Source organism: Phoxinus phoxinus (assembly GCF_949152265.1).
Source record: "Phoxinus phoxinus genome assembly, chromosome: 3".
In the NCBI taxonomy this organism is placed as follows: Eukaryota; Metazoa; Chordata; class Actinopteri; order Cypriniformes; family Leuciscidae; genus Phoxinus; species Phoxinus phoxinus.
The window spans coordinates 41,958,902-41,974,337 of NC_136878.1; the positions used below are offsets into that span (position 1 = coordinate 41,958,902).

The window sequence follows — 15,436 nt, forward strand, 5'->3', positions numbered from 1 at the left end:
TTAAAATTGAACACCATGTTTTATAATTGTCCTGTGGTATTATTTACACCTAACTTCCATTGCACTGCTTTCCCACTGTGTACATAATACACCAATAATTGATTTGCTTCCTCTCTGTCTCTGTTCCAGTGGTCATTATGGCGTCTGGTTTACTGGTTTACCCCTTCGGTCTGAACTCCAGCCTGGTCAAGTCTTTCTGCGGAGACTCGGACATCTACTACGCCGGGGAGTGTCAGATAGGATGGGGCTACATGCTGGCTATCGTAGGTGTCATGCTCACACTCTTCCTGCCCTTTTTCGCCAAGTACGCCCCCAAGGAGCATCTGTCGCCCACCCCCTTGCCCACCCTGTTGTAGACCACCGCCTACAGCATTCAACCTGCTCAGCCATCACTGCTGTCATTTACTCAACAGTCTGAGGATGGACACACAGCAGAGTCTCCGCATCACTTGCCATGGTTGGTAATAATGATGCCATCAAGATGAGCAGAACTCAAGAGCCCTCATCCCCTCTATTCATCTTGTTTTTTTTTGTGCTGGCGTCTTCCCATATTCGATAAGGTCCTTTCCCCTCTACACAATCAACCTCCCAAGTGAAAAACTCATTTAAAAAGGATTATATAGATTTTGGTCTTTCTTTACCTCCTTTCTAATTTGTTTTTAAGCTTGGTGTTTTTGAAGAGCTCTATGGACTAACTACTGAAAATAACGGATAATGGACCATGGTGCAAATTTCGAGATTTTGTTTGCAAGGATCAAAACCAAAAATAGCGAATTAAATGAAAATTGAGTAACATTTTCCAATAACGTTTTACTGAGACTTGTCAGCATGCAATGAAGGGAAAAAAATGACAGCCTCTTTTTAAACGGGCTTATGCTAACGGATCAACAGATTCAGAGGAGAGAAACTGAACTCAAACTCAGTCAATCTGACAGTTGGAAAGTTTGCATTATACAGTTTCTAACACCTGATAGTACCTATTCAAGGACCAACACTGTGGCTTAAGTGAACTCAAACCTTTTTTATTCTCCGTACGAGTCTTAAATTCACACTGTTTTTCTTCACTTTGTTTCTCATAACCCTGTGAGAGCCATCGAGGAACTGTATATATAGTACGGACAAGGCCGTTTGCTTCAAACTGCCATGGATGGATCAAAAGCATGGACTTTTCTCAACAACTGTATGTGAAAGTTGAATGATCCCACAAGTAAAACCTTGCATTTTTCCAAACTGGGTGAACAGCAAATGTTGTGAAGCCTCCTTTCGCTGTAACTCATACTAGTACTGAATTATTCAGGATTACACAAATCAGGAGCAAGGCTGTTCTTAACTTAAAGTTGGGCTTAGTTAACACTGAGACACTATGTTCTGGAAAACACCAACTTCTAACCAACTTGTGCCTTTTGACCATTGCTAATGCTAAGACTTAAGTACCTTTCATCAGGTAATGTACTTCTAAAACATTTTGTAAATGCTTTCTTGTTGGATTAACATTGTGTGATTATTTCTGTATGTCTCCATCTTTCAACGATGATTCGTTTTAGTGAAAAAGTATTTAATGATGGAGCTTCTTGCCAAGATGATGATGTTTTGAAAGGGTTTCAAACAAAGAACAAAATGATGAAAGCTAAATTAGCAAGTCATTAAACAAGACAGGAAAAAACATTTCAGTCCTGATTTGTCATGACAGATGTATGTATCACTTTAAGAAATGTAAACGATCAAATTAATCTAATGTGCTAATGCATTTACTCTTGGCACAGCAATACAGTGAAGCTAAAGCTTCTTCTTGGATCATTCCATATTGCACTTGGCTCACTTTTGCTGTTGTGTTGATTCATTTGTGTGTTATGTGTTCAGACTGGCTGATAACATTGGCACTCAACTGCCCTCTTAGTAGATTTAACTCTGACTTCTATTATGATATGAGCATACAGCCAAGAACCCCCCCCCCCCCCCCCCCCCCCCCCAATTATATGTGTGTACCTTTAACTGTTAACAGTAAGCTGTAGCTCAGAGGACAGAGCACAACTTTAAACTGGCAGCAGATGTCAAACATAGCAGGCCCTTTTAATGTGTTTTCGCAGGTGTACACTGCCGTCCTCCGATTGATGGTGTCGGCAACTTGCATTCTTGAGTTCTGCTTATGGTCATGTATGTATGTGAAGTCTGATCACTGGTAGCTCTTAGAACTCGTAGATTAGTGCTGTGGGTTTCCCACTGTGATGTTTTGGTTGTAAATAATTCAGTAACATGACATCCTGATGGTTGGTTCCCTTTTGAAAGATATATTTTGAGATGTTACCTCATCAATGTGTTTGTTTAACCTTTGAAATCCTTAACGAATTGCTGTTATGTGTTTCTTCTTTGTAATAAATCATTTCATGAACTTAGCAAATCGAAGTCTTTTGAATGAAGACGACATTAAAGCTTTAAAATAATATTTTCCAAGTTTTGGATTTGAATACAAATTGGTTTTTAATGCACCAATTAACAATATAAATGCATATACACTAACTCAAATATTATGCATATCAATTAGAATTAAATAAATATATTATGACAACTTACAATAAATTAAAATTATTTAAATACTCTATTTTAATGCATATAACTTACAATACCTTCCGATTAGATATGCATATAAATTAGAACAAAATATTTTAAATGCATCTCAATTATAATAACTCAAATATTATAAATGCTTCTAAATTATATCTCAGAACAACAATGCAAAGTAACATTCATTCATCGTGTACAGAATCAAAAATCTCCAGATGCAGATCACAGATTTACTGTTTTATCTTCACAGACAATTGAAGATCATCTCTTATTGAACTAACTCACAAAACAAAAGCAACCGTAACTTCAGTAAAAGTCTGTGCTCGTGTTACTCACTCGATCCACATCAGATTTCACTGAGAGCCAGCACCACAACCCTCATCTCTGCATCTGACGCTCTCACAGCCTCCTGCGCATTCCTCTGCTCTGACAGGGAAGCAGCTCGGACTGACACACAAGTCATTGTGTCCTTTTGCCTGTCGTAGTTTCCGATGCAGCGATGCACCTGACCTCTGATCAGTCTGGGCAGAATCTGATCCTACAGAAAAGACATACAATGACTATATAACTCTGAACATACATGTTTATGGTGTCCCTACCACTGCCAACATCACATAACAGTGAGCAGTCCTAATGGTTTCTCTTATTTGAAAAATAGAAAATGCACAATGGAAAAAAGTGGGCGCAAGTCATAACTCAAAGAGAGCATCTTGTTTATTTTAATTGTTTCTTCAGATCTGTATCTGTAATTTCATCTCTGGTCTAAACCAACAAGTTTAACATTAAAAACATTGTGGAGAATTACGGCCACCTACAGCAATATTGTGGTATGAGCTCAAGTTTTACAGACCACGTTTATGCTACTTTTACGATAAATTTTTGTCATATTTGGAGCTTGACAGCCACAGTATCTATTAATATAAAGAGAAGAGGAAGGAAGAGAAGTGTGAACATTCTTCAAAACATCTGTGTTCTGTGAGGCAAAGTCATACAGGTTTGGAACAACATGAGGGTGAATGAACAATGACAGAATTTTAATATCTGGGAGAATTATTCCTTTAAATCATCTTAATACAAATTATAATTATTACAATTATTATAAAATATTTGTAAAAATATACACTACAATTTCAAAAGTTTGGGGTCTGTAAGATTTTTTTTACGGTTTAAACAAGAGTTTAAGCAATTGAAGACCATTTGCTGGTTTACACAACACATTTTTTTCTGGGACGTTTTTTTTTTTTTTTTACGCGAGACACGGGTCAGTAAAGCTAATAAAAAAAAAACCCTGCAAGGTTTAGAGATGTGTTTTTAAAATAAGTTAAAACTTTTTTTTACTTGAGCACTATGTTTTTAGAACTGCATCATGCACAAGACGCGAACGCAAAGCTCAAACACGTCAGTCTAGCACGTGCACTGCTTACATTGAAAAACAATAAAGAAAAGAAGTGCAGTGGAATGGAAAAAATGTGTTCTGTGTGAACGGCCCCATAGGATGTAGCTCAGGAAGAGGACCAGTATTCCCAGACTCACAATTTCATAGTAAAGACACTGGACGACCTCTTTACCATCCCTCATGAGGAATTTCTTGGCTCCGTATTCTCCAACTGTAACTGCAGAGTCCAGTGTGGCTGTAAAGAGAGACAGGACTGTTATACAAAGATTCAAATCAAGGGGATCACATGTGTGTGATAGTCTCCTCACCAAAGATCTCAAACAGCATTGGTACTCTGTTCTTATACTGGCTCCAGTGCTTCATTCCTTCAATAACTGTAGAAATAAGACGCAGTGATACCTCACAGGGGGACTTCTATCCAGCAGGAGGGAAAATAAATTATGTTAGCTGAACAAATAAAACAACATTTTATACTGAGAAGCAGAAAATCTTTGAGACAAAAAACTGTAAACACACACACACAACAAAATTTGAGTAGAGGAAACGTGATATGAAAAACTTATAATTGTTAAACTTATTGTAATATAACTTTTTCCCATGAAACACACACAAAAAGAAGATCATTCAAATGAATGTAAGTAGATAGTGACAAGGGTTGTAAAGTTCCAAAAAGGCAAACAAATAAAGATCAAAATATGGGAGACTCGGTTCAATTGCAACTGTTCTTTGATTTAGAATTTTGTGTGAACTATTCCTTTAACTTTGGCTATTATCAAAAGGGAATAAAACTGGATTATAGAAGCAGATCTATTAAAGGTTCACCCAAAGATGACAAATCTGTCATTAATTACATTAATTACTCACCCTCATGTCATTCCAAACCCTCATCTTCGAAACACAAATGAAGATATATTTAATTAAATCTGAGAACTTTCTGTCCCTCCATTGGCAGCTACATAACTACCACTTTGACGCTTCAAAAAGTTCATAAAGGGATTGTTAAACTAATCCATATGAATATAGCGGTTTAGTCATAATTTTCTGAAGAGAAACGATCGCTTTATATGATGAACAGATTTAATTTAGGCTTTTATTCACAGAAATATTGATCAGCATACATAAAATGAAGTTCAACTGTATTTGCTTGACGTGCAAGAACAAACCTCATTGGTTCTTGCAGAAGCTCAAACGTGTGCAACACGAGAATTAACCTCATTGGTTCTTGCACATCAAGTGAACATACTTGAGCTTCCGTTTACCACAACTGATGTGTGAGTTGATGAATGTTTATATGTGAATAAAAGCTTAAATTAAATCTGTTCATCATATAAAGCGATCGAGTCTTCAGAAAATTCAGTCTAAACCTTTCAATTTATATGATCTCTTTATGAACCTTTTGAAGGATCAAATTGGTAGTTGATGGAAGGTCAATGGAGAGACAGAAATATCCATCTAAAAATGCATTAAAATATCTTCATTTGTGTTCTGAAGATGAACAAAAGTCTTGCAGGTTTGGAATTTTCATTTTTGGGTGAACAAACCTTTAAGGGTTGGGTCTCACTATACTTTTCATTCCATTCACTTCCATTCATACACATTAGAATTATGAGGACCTGAAACAAAAGCTGATGCCAAGAAGTTTCACATTTCGCTGCTTTCCAAAGTTCAAGTTTATGAATCTACAATCCTGTTTTTTTTACTTTTGATAATAAGCAAAGAAGATAGAAGATTGATATGTCACACTCACAGTGTGATCACTAAGCTGAATTAAAAGCTGCAGAAACAAAAACTTTAAAGCTGCAGGATAGTGGAGTAGACTGTGTATTTTTACTTTTATGATTTATTCTTTCTTGTTATCCGTTTAATTTACATTAAAAAAAAAAAAAGAAAAGAACATCGCAAAGTGCGACTTGTAAAGTAACACACCTGCTTCTGAGGGGTGGTTTGGACACTTGAGGTGTCCATCTTTTCTTTTGCCCAAATTTCACTGGTTGATTGTCCAACAGGTCTGAACTTCCACTTTCCGCTCTGACTCTGAGCTCCAGGGCTCTGAGTGCTTCCTGCTGTGGGTGTACACTGTTGGGGACGGTACGGCATTCTGGGAGAATTTGTCAGTCTATTAAACGACTGTTGATTCTGAATGCCGCTGGACCATGTGGGCTGACCGAACGACGCTGAGCTGCTGCTTGGAAAGCCACCATGAAGCTGGGATCCAAATGCTGGCAATGAGTCCTGTCTCACTGGAGGCCTTTGTTGCTCTGTCTGTGACCTGGAGGTAAACCGGCGACAAATACAAAATATACTGTCAAAAATCTTTTGCAGGATAACAAATAAAATGTGCTTAATGCAGTAAGATGAGAACAAAATGGTTTTATTCACCTTAAAAATATTAATTAAAGCAAGTGAATCAACTTGACTACGTACTGTAGGGTTAATAGGTAACACTTTACAATCAGGTCCTATTAGTTAACATTAGTTAATGCATTACTAATGAGCAATACATTTGTTACTGTACAGTACTAAATAATTTAGTTAAAGTTAGTTAAATAAAAATACAACCCTTCATTGTTAGCTGAGGTCTATTAAATAATATTAATTATTTTGATTTTAATGTATAAATGTTGAAATTAACATAAACTAGGATTAATAAATCATTTTTAAGAATTGTTCATTGTTAGTTCATGTTTACTAATGTAGTTTAAGTGTTTGCTAAGGAATGAAAGTAATTCCTAAGACTTCCTAAAAATAGCTCCAAAATATCTTATTTTGGTATTTTCATTCATGTTGGTTTTACTGTTTCAAATTATGAAAGGCAACTGATCTAGCAATCTTGCGTTTCTAAAGAAATAGTGCACATATTCGGACCTAGCAGCTTCAAGATCTTTCTGGGTGTGTAGTCTTATTTCATATATGAGTATCAGTTGAGTACCGGGCATAGACAGGTTTTTTTGGGTGAGGTAAAGGTGCATATCCTCGTCCTGCCACACCAGGTGAAGCAGCAGATCTCATGCTGGCTTGCTGAGGTGAACGATAGGCTTGCTGGTTCCATTGACCACTCTGACCTAAAGCTAAAAACAACAACAAAAAACTCTAGGGTTATATTTTATAAGACATGATCATGAAAGACATAAGCTTTGTCTGCAAACAAGCGGACTGTAATTAGGCTTGTCACTCACTAATTTATAACACCAAATTGTTATAAATTGAACAAAACCTTGCAGAGCTCATAACTTTCAGTGTGAAACCTCACAGATTTCCATATCACCCAATAATGAATGAATTACAGAGTGAACGGCGCTATAATAAAATTGACATGATCTGTAAATATAATCTATGATGATCTGTCTATTGATTGTTTTCTGTACACTGTATAACTTATTTAACTTGAAACCACTTTATAATGCTGCACAAATTAAAGTTACATGACAAAGATTATTCAGTGTATTATAGTGTAATATAATGACAGAATATATCGAGTTGGAAAATGAATAGGAAGAACATCTGATGCATTGTGTGCTGCATCAGAACTTGGTAGATGTTTATTCAGCATTAGATACGAGACTGACGAAGTGGAAACACATACTGGGAAGAGCAGAAGAGGAGGAGGAGGAGGATTGTCTCTCATTGTAGTGGTTGGCAGTGAAGAGCTCACTCTCAGAGGGATTAGATGTCAAAGGCAGCCTGCTCCTCTTCCTTTGATTAAACAGAGGCACGGAGAGACAGCCTGCAGAAACACAGAGAGACAAAAGTCTGCCTTGATTTCAGGCTCCAGCATCCTGAATAACACTAACTGCAGCAAAGTGTTGTATTAGCAAATTAGCAGTTTTTCAATTATTAGCCAGATTTATATACAAGGAGCTCTCTGGAAATAATACATGGCAAATAATTTGATTATCTGGATAGTAGATGGAAGACTTAAGACTGACCCAACTCTTATTTTAGGTAACGTTAACGTTATTTCCAACCAAGTAAGTTAACATAGGAATTAATAATGTGACAGTAAATCCAAACGTTACCTGCGTTTGGTTTCTGGTTTTGATTCCTCCACATCTTGACACACTCACTCCTCACACTGTCTGAGAGGTGTAACAATATTATTGTGTAAAAAAAATGAAAATTATTACTATTAATTAATCTTTTATATGTATATCAGCAGTATTGGCGGGTCTGGTTTCTCATAAAGATTTAACGTTACTATTATTGCGACGACTCGATGACAATTTGTTTGTTTGTTCTCACTCATTCAACTCAGCTCAAAAAGATAAGAATGGTAGAAATATGAACAAACAAAACATTTTCTATGAGTTTGTATGTAACGTTAAGCTGTTTTTTTTTTTTTATAAAAAAAAGATTTGCTGGCTAAATTAACTTTGCTAACGTTAATTGTACAAGGTCATTAATTTACGTATCAAATTGTGCTTACCAGTACAAAAGTGCGTCAATGAAGAGAAAATATGTTAATTAGAAGCGTATATTCGATATTTTAAGATGTATCTTTGGTTTTATCCCGTATTAACTCTTTAGCATTATAAAAATATTTGTTTTATTGCGACGAAATCATTTTGGCGCGAGGCCTGCTCGTGCTCTTGTTGTGAAGTCCTACTCATCCCGCGAATCGGTTCTTTCGAACAGTTCATTTCAAAGAGCCGGAATTACTTATTCAGCGGTTCTTCACGAGCATATCTGTCTGCCACCCTCATGTGAGTCTGAGAAAAAACACAAACTTCCCACACTTCAGGAGAATGTTAGGCTATTCCTCTACCAAAGTTTCAATGAGTCAAAAAAGGAAAGACAATGAGCAATAGGGAAATTCAAACCATATGATCAATTCAAATGAATATTAGAAACATTAAATCTGAATGAGCCTATATGGCATAATCCAATGAATGAGTTTTTTTTTTTTTTTTTTTTTTTTTTTTAGCTTTGTAGGCTATTCATATTTGTGCAGTTGTCACAATTTTTCTGAATTCTGCCCTTTTAAGTACCCACATATTATATTTTTGTAATAGGACCAGCTGTTGGATAAATACATTCTGGAATATGATATAAGAGGTGACTTCTCTATATGGCCTCAAAAAGTTTTGACAATTCACCCACACTTAAAATGTATGTAATTTCACAGTATAAATTATCCAACCAATTGTCATCTACAAACAAATGAGAGCTCTTTCAGAACTAATTTAATAAGTTAATAACCATGAATATGTAAAGTCAAGATCAAACATAATGTGCTAGTGTTTGCATTTGCCTACATCACAAAAATGAAACATGTCTTTATGCTTCCTACTGAAAATAAGTATAATTAACAGTTAAATGTTTAAAAACAAGTGAAAATATATATATATTTTTAATGACCCATACATTTTCCTATAGGCCAGACATCACTATTGACCACTGCTGTATGTATTGTATGTTTTAATGCGATCTTAATACCTAAATACTTTACAAAACCATACACATATCTCACTAGACATCGCTTTAATGTTCGCGAGAATCTGCTGCTCTCAGCCTGCATGAGGCCTGATAACATCATAAATAGAACGTTGACGGGACAATATAAAGCGTGAAACTCACTGTCTCACTTTGTAGCGAGTAAGGAGTACAGATATCAACAGTGTTTTGCAGTTTTTGCGGTGTGTTATTCAGTTGTTGATAGCGTTTTATCGTGTTCATTATGGGACAGCGACAATTTCGTAGAGTAGGAGTTGAGGGAGGAGGTGAGTGTGAGCAAGGGATAAATCCCCGAGCAACACTGACACCCACCGACCACAAGGCGGAGCTCCATCCTCGTCCTGACGAGACGCCTGTGTGCATCGGTGAGGGAGGCGGGCAGGAGAGAAAGGAGAGAGGGACAGAGAAAACAAAGAATAAGAGGCAGAAAAAAGGGAGATTTCGGAGGTTTGCCTCTTTTTTCTTTCGTTCGTCTCGCCCCAAATCCACCAAAGCTCAGGATGAGCAGGTGGAGCAGTGTGAGGTGGACCAGGACACTGATGAAGCCCCATCCAGGAGGTGTACTGATGGTAAATGATCAGCTCTAAACAACACAAACTCTCATAATCATTACACATGATATTTAAAAAAAGCACATCACACATGATAAAAAGGCAGATAAATGAATTTATTCACAATGTGATGAATGTTTGGATATAGATGAAATATAGTTTGAAGATGTGGCGGATGATATGATTTAAAACAAGCTTGTGGTTGATATTCCTCTCTTTAGATCAGACTTCTTTACAGGACATCATCTTTACTGTAGAGGATAATGATAATCAGGAACCTCCTTCCAGTAGTCCTGAAGTCCCCCCCACTGCCGAAAACCAGCAAGTGGAGGACGTCAAGCCTCAAGATCAGGACAGTCCAGCCAGTTCATCATCAGGTGACACTGGATCACATCTGCAGAGACAGCTGGACGGTGACAAGATCGTGAGGATCGAGGGTAAGTTTAGTGTCCGACAATAAATATCACACACACACACACACACACACACACACACACACACACACACACACACACACACACACACACACACACACACACACACACACACACACACACACACACACACACACACACACACACACTCACTCACTCACTCACTCACTCACTCACTCACTCACTCACTCACTCACTCACTCACTCACTCACTCTCTCTCTCTCTCTCATTTTTGTTTGTTTTGCATTTGTGCCAAATGGATTTTTAAAAGTAAAAATATTACAAATATATTTCCCAAATAAAAAGACATATAATTATGTTTTAATAGATACTATTTGCTGGAAATACGCCATTGGCAAGAAATTGGGGGAAGGAGCATTTGGCACTGTCTTTGAAGGGACCCGTTGCAAGGACGGCCTCATGGTAGCTGTGAAATTCACAGCGAAGACCAAGAACGAGCGATACATCAGCCTTGTACGTATACTGTGCTCTCTATGTTTGCAATTTATAACATTTTTATGTAAATCACAGAGTCCAAATACAGACTGGGCTAAATCCTTATTTGAGAAAACAATCCTATATCTAACAATAATAAAAACTGTCATTCTTCTAGCCTGACCATCCCAAACCAGTTCCACTTGAGGTGGCCCTGACAGTAATGGCCAATGAAGGCCCACGCTGTCGCCACATTATTAAGGTGCTGGACTGGGAGGACCATCTCGACCAGTACATCATGGTCCTAGAACGGCCCTCACCCTGCATGGACATGCACAGCTTTTGGGTGAATTACGGAGGCCGCTTCAATGAGAAATTGGCCCGTCACTTCATGTGGCAGGTGATTGACGGAGCTGCCATGTGCTGTTTGAGGGGTGTGCTACATCGAGACATCAAAATGCCGAACCTCCTGGTCAACACAGAGACCCTGGAGGTCAAATTGATCGATTTCGGCTGCGGTGATCTCATGAAAAGGTCATCCTACAAAAAATACTCTGGTATGTCTTATCTTTAAAACATATTTTTTTTGGATTTAAACTCTAGTGACCAGTTACGCCAAGTCTTAATCTGACATCACACAGTGAGATATTAACAATACACTAACACAACTCTCAAAGAATAGTCAATATTAATATATTATCTTACACATCTGACAAACTCCTATATTCAGGCACAGCAAGGTATTGCCCTCCCGAGTACTATGAGAAGGGCAAGTACTATGGGAAGCAGGCAACGGTGTGGTCGCTGGGGGTGCTGCTGTTTGCCATGATCAGCCGCCGTTTCCCAGACAGCAGAGATATCTCTTTGATGGACACTGATGTCTGGTTCCGGCCGGGCTTCTCAGATGGTAAGAACAAAAAAGATGTTCTTATTGATAATGCAGAAATCCTTCCCATTTTTACAGCTTAGAGAGCAAGTGTAAAGTTGAAGGAAATAATTAGACAACTCTCAATCTTTCTGCACAGAATGCTGCCGCTTTATTCGAGGTTGCCTTAAGAGCGACCCAAAGCGGAGACTTCATCTGGATAAGATGCACTCTCATGACTGGTTCAAGGTACTGAGCTAAAATGATTTTGAAGATATATTTATATTGGCCTATTTTTTGGCTTTTTGTTAATTTGGCTTGATTATCTGAATATGGACATCAGCTTCTTTACATTACCATTCAGTATCTGCTGTAATTGTCATATACTCAATCCTTATACATGGCACAGATGTATATACCTCATGAAAAATGCACCATTAATGCTTTCTAATTGTGTTTCAGGTCATGGAGAGGGTTTAGCCTTGCATCTGGCGGGCTGACACAGATGACCCCTACTTCTCTCCAGCCTCAGCGTCTTGCGGGGCTGGCAGGCCTCGGTTGCGTCTGGCGCCTTGGCTTGGGGCAGTAGTTTTAGCGTCTTGCGGAACTACTTGCCTAGGGATGTGTGCATATTGTAAATAGTTAGTTTAGTTTTACTTAGTTAAGTTAGCCCCTCCATCTCTCCAGCCTCAGCGTCTTGCATGGCTGGCAGGCTTCGGTTGCGTCTGGCTCCCTGGCTTGAGGTGGTAGGTTTAGCGTCTTGCGGAACTACTCGCTGTTAATGGTAAATAGTTAATTTAGTTTTAGTTAAGTATTGCACCATCCAATCATATTTTTAACAAGGGAGTCACCCAGAGCTCTCTGTTCAGCCCGTCCCACAAGTTCCTCGCACTGACGCCCTAGAAGTTTCTACCACTGGCATCCGGGTCCCAGAGAGGGGGTTTCACACAGCTCTTTCTCAGCTGCCTTGGGCCCAGAGATCCTGTCAGGGCTTCTCCAGAATTCCCAGTGAAGACAGCCATAAAGTTTCCTGTCACTGCTGCTCCAAAACCTGCTGAGGCTCCACAGAAATCACTGTGAAGGTTCATTCTGCTGCAACTCCAGAAAAAAATGTCTACGGTTCTAGAGCTCCGCGTCAAATAAGCTCAGGTTGCTAAGCTTCCCAGAGGTTCCTGACATGACCACGTTTCCTCCCAATGGTGCAGAGGTTCATGCCACAGTTGCCAAAGAAGTTCCAGCCAATTTATATATACACCTGTGTGCCACATTAAAAACAAAATGTTTCTGAAAATAAACACTATGTGTTGTTTTATCAGGGAAACGTGATCATTTGGAAACATTAACCATTCCTATTATGCTTCAGTTCTAGAGACATTAAGCCTCTAATTTTACCAGTTTCACTAGGTAAGTAATACCAGGTAAGTGACATCTCAAAGTAGAGTTACACTATAAGGCCCTCCATTTAATATTTGAAGCCCAAAGTATCTACATGTGATTCACCTGCAGACAAAGTCCAAACGCCAAATTTGGCTGTAGGGAGGAAATAAAGCTGGATTACCTGATAGTGGCAGATACCTTTATAGGAAACTATTTATATATATATATATATATATATATATATATATATATATATATATATATATATATATATATATATATATATATATATATATATATATAGAGTGATTTACATGAAATTCTATGAATAACAAATTCAAAGACATACAACCCTAAACAAAATGTTTCAACTTGCACATGCTTCCCTCAATGGGAAATTACCATTAGACGATTTGGTATTCCATTTTATAACCCTCCAGGAGATTGCAGACAGTCATAATGTAAAAAATTAATTATTTTAACTCGGTTGCCTTTATGTAAAACTGCCATTGTGAAAATGAAAAATGAATTAAGTTTTAAATATTGTTAACTTCTCCAGTCTTTCGACCATTTTTGTTAATTTGCTAATTATTCAAGTAGTTTTCATGAGTATTCAACTCATTTGGGTTATTTAATTATTTTGCTGTAATTTCAAATAAACTTTGTTTTTACATAATCTGAGTCTGAATTTATTACACATAAAAAAATATGCATAAAACTCATTCTGCTTTATAGACATGCTTCATTCTGGTATGTACAACGTTGATAGGTCAGGGTCTGTGACCGTCTACATATAATAATTAGCATGTCTTCATTAATGGGTGTCTACGCCTGCGTGCCTCGAGTGAGGACAGTATGGCGCCTGCCAGTGTAAGGTAGCAGGAGGTGCAGAGAGATGCATATGTGGGTGGAACAGTAAATTAGGCAAACTGAGCTGAGGCTGAACTGAGGTTGTGATCTGTGATCATTTCATTAACAATAAGTGCTCAGTGGTGGAAAGAGTACTAAAAAATTATACTTAAGTAAAAGTATTGCTACTTAAGAAATAAGTAGAAGTACTGGATAATAAGTAAATAAGTAGTTTGCTGAAAAACTACTCAAGTTACTACATTACAAAGTAGGCCTACTTAAGTGTTTTTCTATTTTTATCCAAAATGAGGCAATGTTAGCAATATGGAGCGTTACACATTCTCATTTAATTTGTTTCATTCATAGCAGGCTACTGGAGACCAGATGGCGCCCTGAAATATCTTATATTGCTCCATCCATGCAATAACTGCGTCCTTGAATGAGCCGAGTTTTCGATTTACTTCAACTGCTCAGTGCTCTAGTAATATCAATGGTACGACCCATTTCAGCTTAAAATCAGATTATGAGCATAGCTCACTTACATTCACTAAAATATTGAAACTTAGAGATAATGATTCAAAAAGCGAGCGCCAGTGATTGGGGGCTTTGATTGGTTTTGAACTGCTTCAGACCTGTCAATTATTGGCTGAACTGCTTCAGACCTGTCAGTTATTGGCTGAACTGCTTCAGACCTGTCAGTTATTGGCTGAAGCGCTTCAGACCTGTCTGTTATTGGCTGAACTGCTTCAGACCTGTCTGTTATTGGCTGAACTGCTTCAGACCTGTCAGTTATTGGTTGAACTGCTTCAAGACCTGTCAGTTATTGGTTGAACTGCTTCAGACCTGTCAGTTATTGTCTGAACTGCTTCAAGACCTGTCAGTTATTGTCTGAAGCGCTTCAGACCTGTCAGTTATTGGCTGAACTGCTTCAAGACCTGTCAGTTATTGGCTGAAGCGCTTCAGACCTGTCAGTTATTAGCTGAACTGCTTCAGATCTGTCAGTTATTGGCTGAACCTCTTCAGACCTGTCAGTTATTGGCTGAAGCTCTTGAGACCTGTATGTTATTGGATGAAGCACTTCAGACATGTCTGTTATTGGATGAAGCGCTTCAGACATGTCTGTTATTGGATGAAGCGCTTCAGACCTGTCAGTTATTGGCTGAAGCTCTTTAGACATGTCTGTTATTGGCTGAAGCACCAAAATATAAATGTATAAATTATTTTTCAAACAAAATTTACAATATAAAAACATAGCCTATGCTATTGGAAGAGGAAACAAGTGAATACAATAAAATCATGCTGACATATGTTCAGGTAAATGAAGGTAGATTTTAACTGAAAAGATGAACTACTGTATGTTATCAACACACGGGTATTTTTAATGTCAATCACAAGTTTTTTAAGTGGTTTATTTTATGTAGTCAATACTTTAATATATTTTGTGAATCATTAAATATTCTGTATCATTAAGTTTTACATTATGTAGAGATTATTGTCTTTCAGAAGCATTAATAA

The 15,436-nt window shown here is 37.7% G+C and overlaps 3 protein-coding genes across 5 annotated transcripts in view; 2 read left to right on the forward strand and 1 right to left on the reverse strand.

Moving 5' to 3' along the window:
• Window positions 1-2,391, forward strand: part of lhfpl7 (LHFPL tetraspan subfamily member 7) — a 142,805-nt gene extending 140,414 nt beyond the window's left edge. The window contains exon 3 of the mRNA XM_079608133.1: window positions 130-2,391. Within this exon, the coding sequence (XP_079464259.1) occupies window positions 130-356 (227 nt within the window). The 3' untranslated portion in view covers window positions 357-2,391. The remainder of the gene's footprint in view (window positions 1-129) is intronic.
• A 71-nt stretch (window positions 2,392-2,462) lies between these two features.
• On the reverse strand, window positions 2,463-8,588 carry spata22 (spermatogenesis associated 22). 3 transcript variants are annotated; one of them, XM_079605825.1, is made up of 8 exons: window positions 8,382-8,588; window positions 7,975-8,034; window positions 7,542-7,682; window positions 6,888-7,026; window positions 5,885-6,227; window positions 4,267-4,372; window positions 4,096-4,193; window positions 2,463-3,100 (listed from the first exon to the last, which is right to left on the reverse strand). In XM_079605825.1, the coding sequence occupies exons 2-8, from the start codon at window positions 8,006-8,008 to the stop codon at window positions 2,909-2,911; spliced, it is 1,053 nt and encodes a 350-aa protein (XP_079461951.1). In that variant the 5' UTR covers window positions 8,009-8,034; window positions 8,382-8,588; the 3' UTR covers window positions 2,463-2,908. The 3 variants fall into 3 exon arrangements, with proteins under 3 accessions (XP_079461951.1, XP_079461952.1, XP_079461953.1); XM_079605826.1 differs by having other exon boundaries at window positions 7,975-8,030; window positions 8,382-8,565; XM_079605827.1 differs by having other exon boundaries at window positions 2,800-3,100; window positions 4,267-4,369; window positions 8,382-8,565.
• A 1,732-nt stretch (window positions 8,589-10,320) lies between these two features.
• Window positions 10,321-12,208, forward strand: LOC306994885 (serine/threonine-protein kinase pim-1-like). The gene is made up of 6 exons (XM_079605831.1): window positions 10,321-10,397; window positions 10,724-10,869; window positions 11,009-11,387; window positions 11,561-11,737; window positions 11,856-11,944; window positions 12,158-12,208. Exons 2-6 carry the CDS (start codon window positions 10,816-10,818, stop codon window positions 12,173-12,175), a joined length of 717 nt encoding a protein of 238 aa, XP_079461957.1. The 5' UTR covers window positions 10,321-10,397; window positions 10,724-10,815; the 3' UTR covers window positions 12,176-12,208.
• Window positions 12,209-15,436: the final 3,228 nt, after the last annotated feature.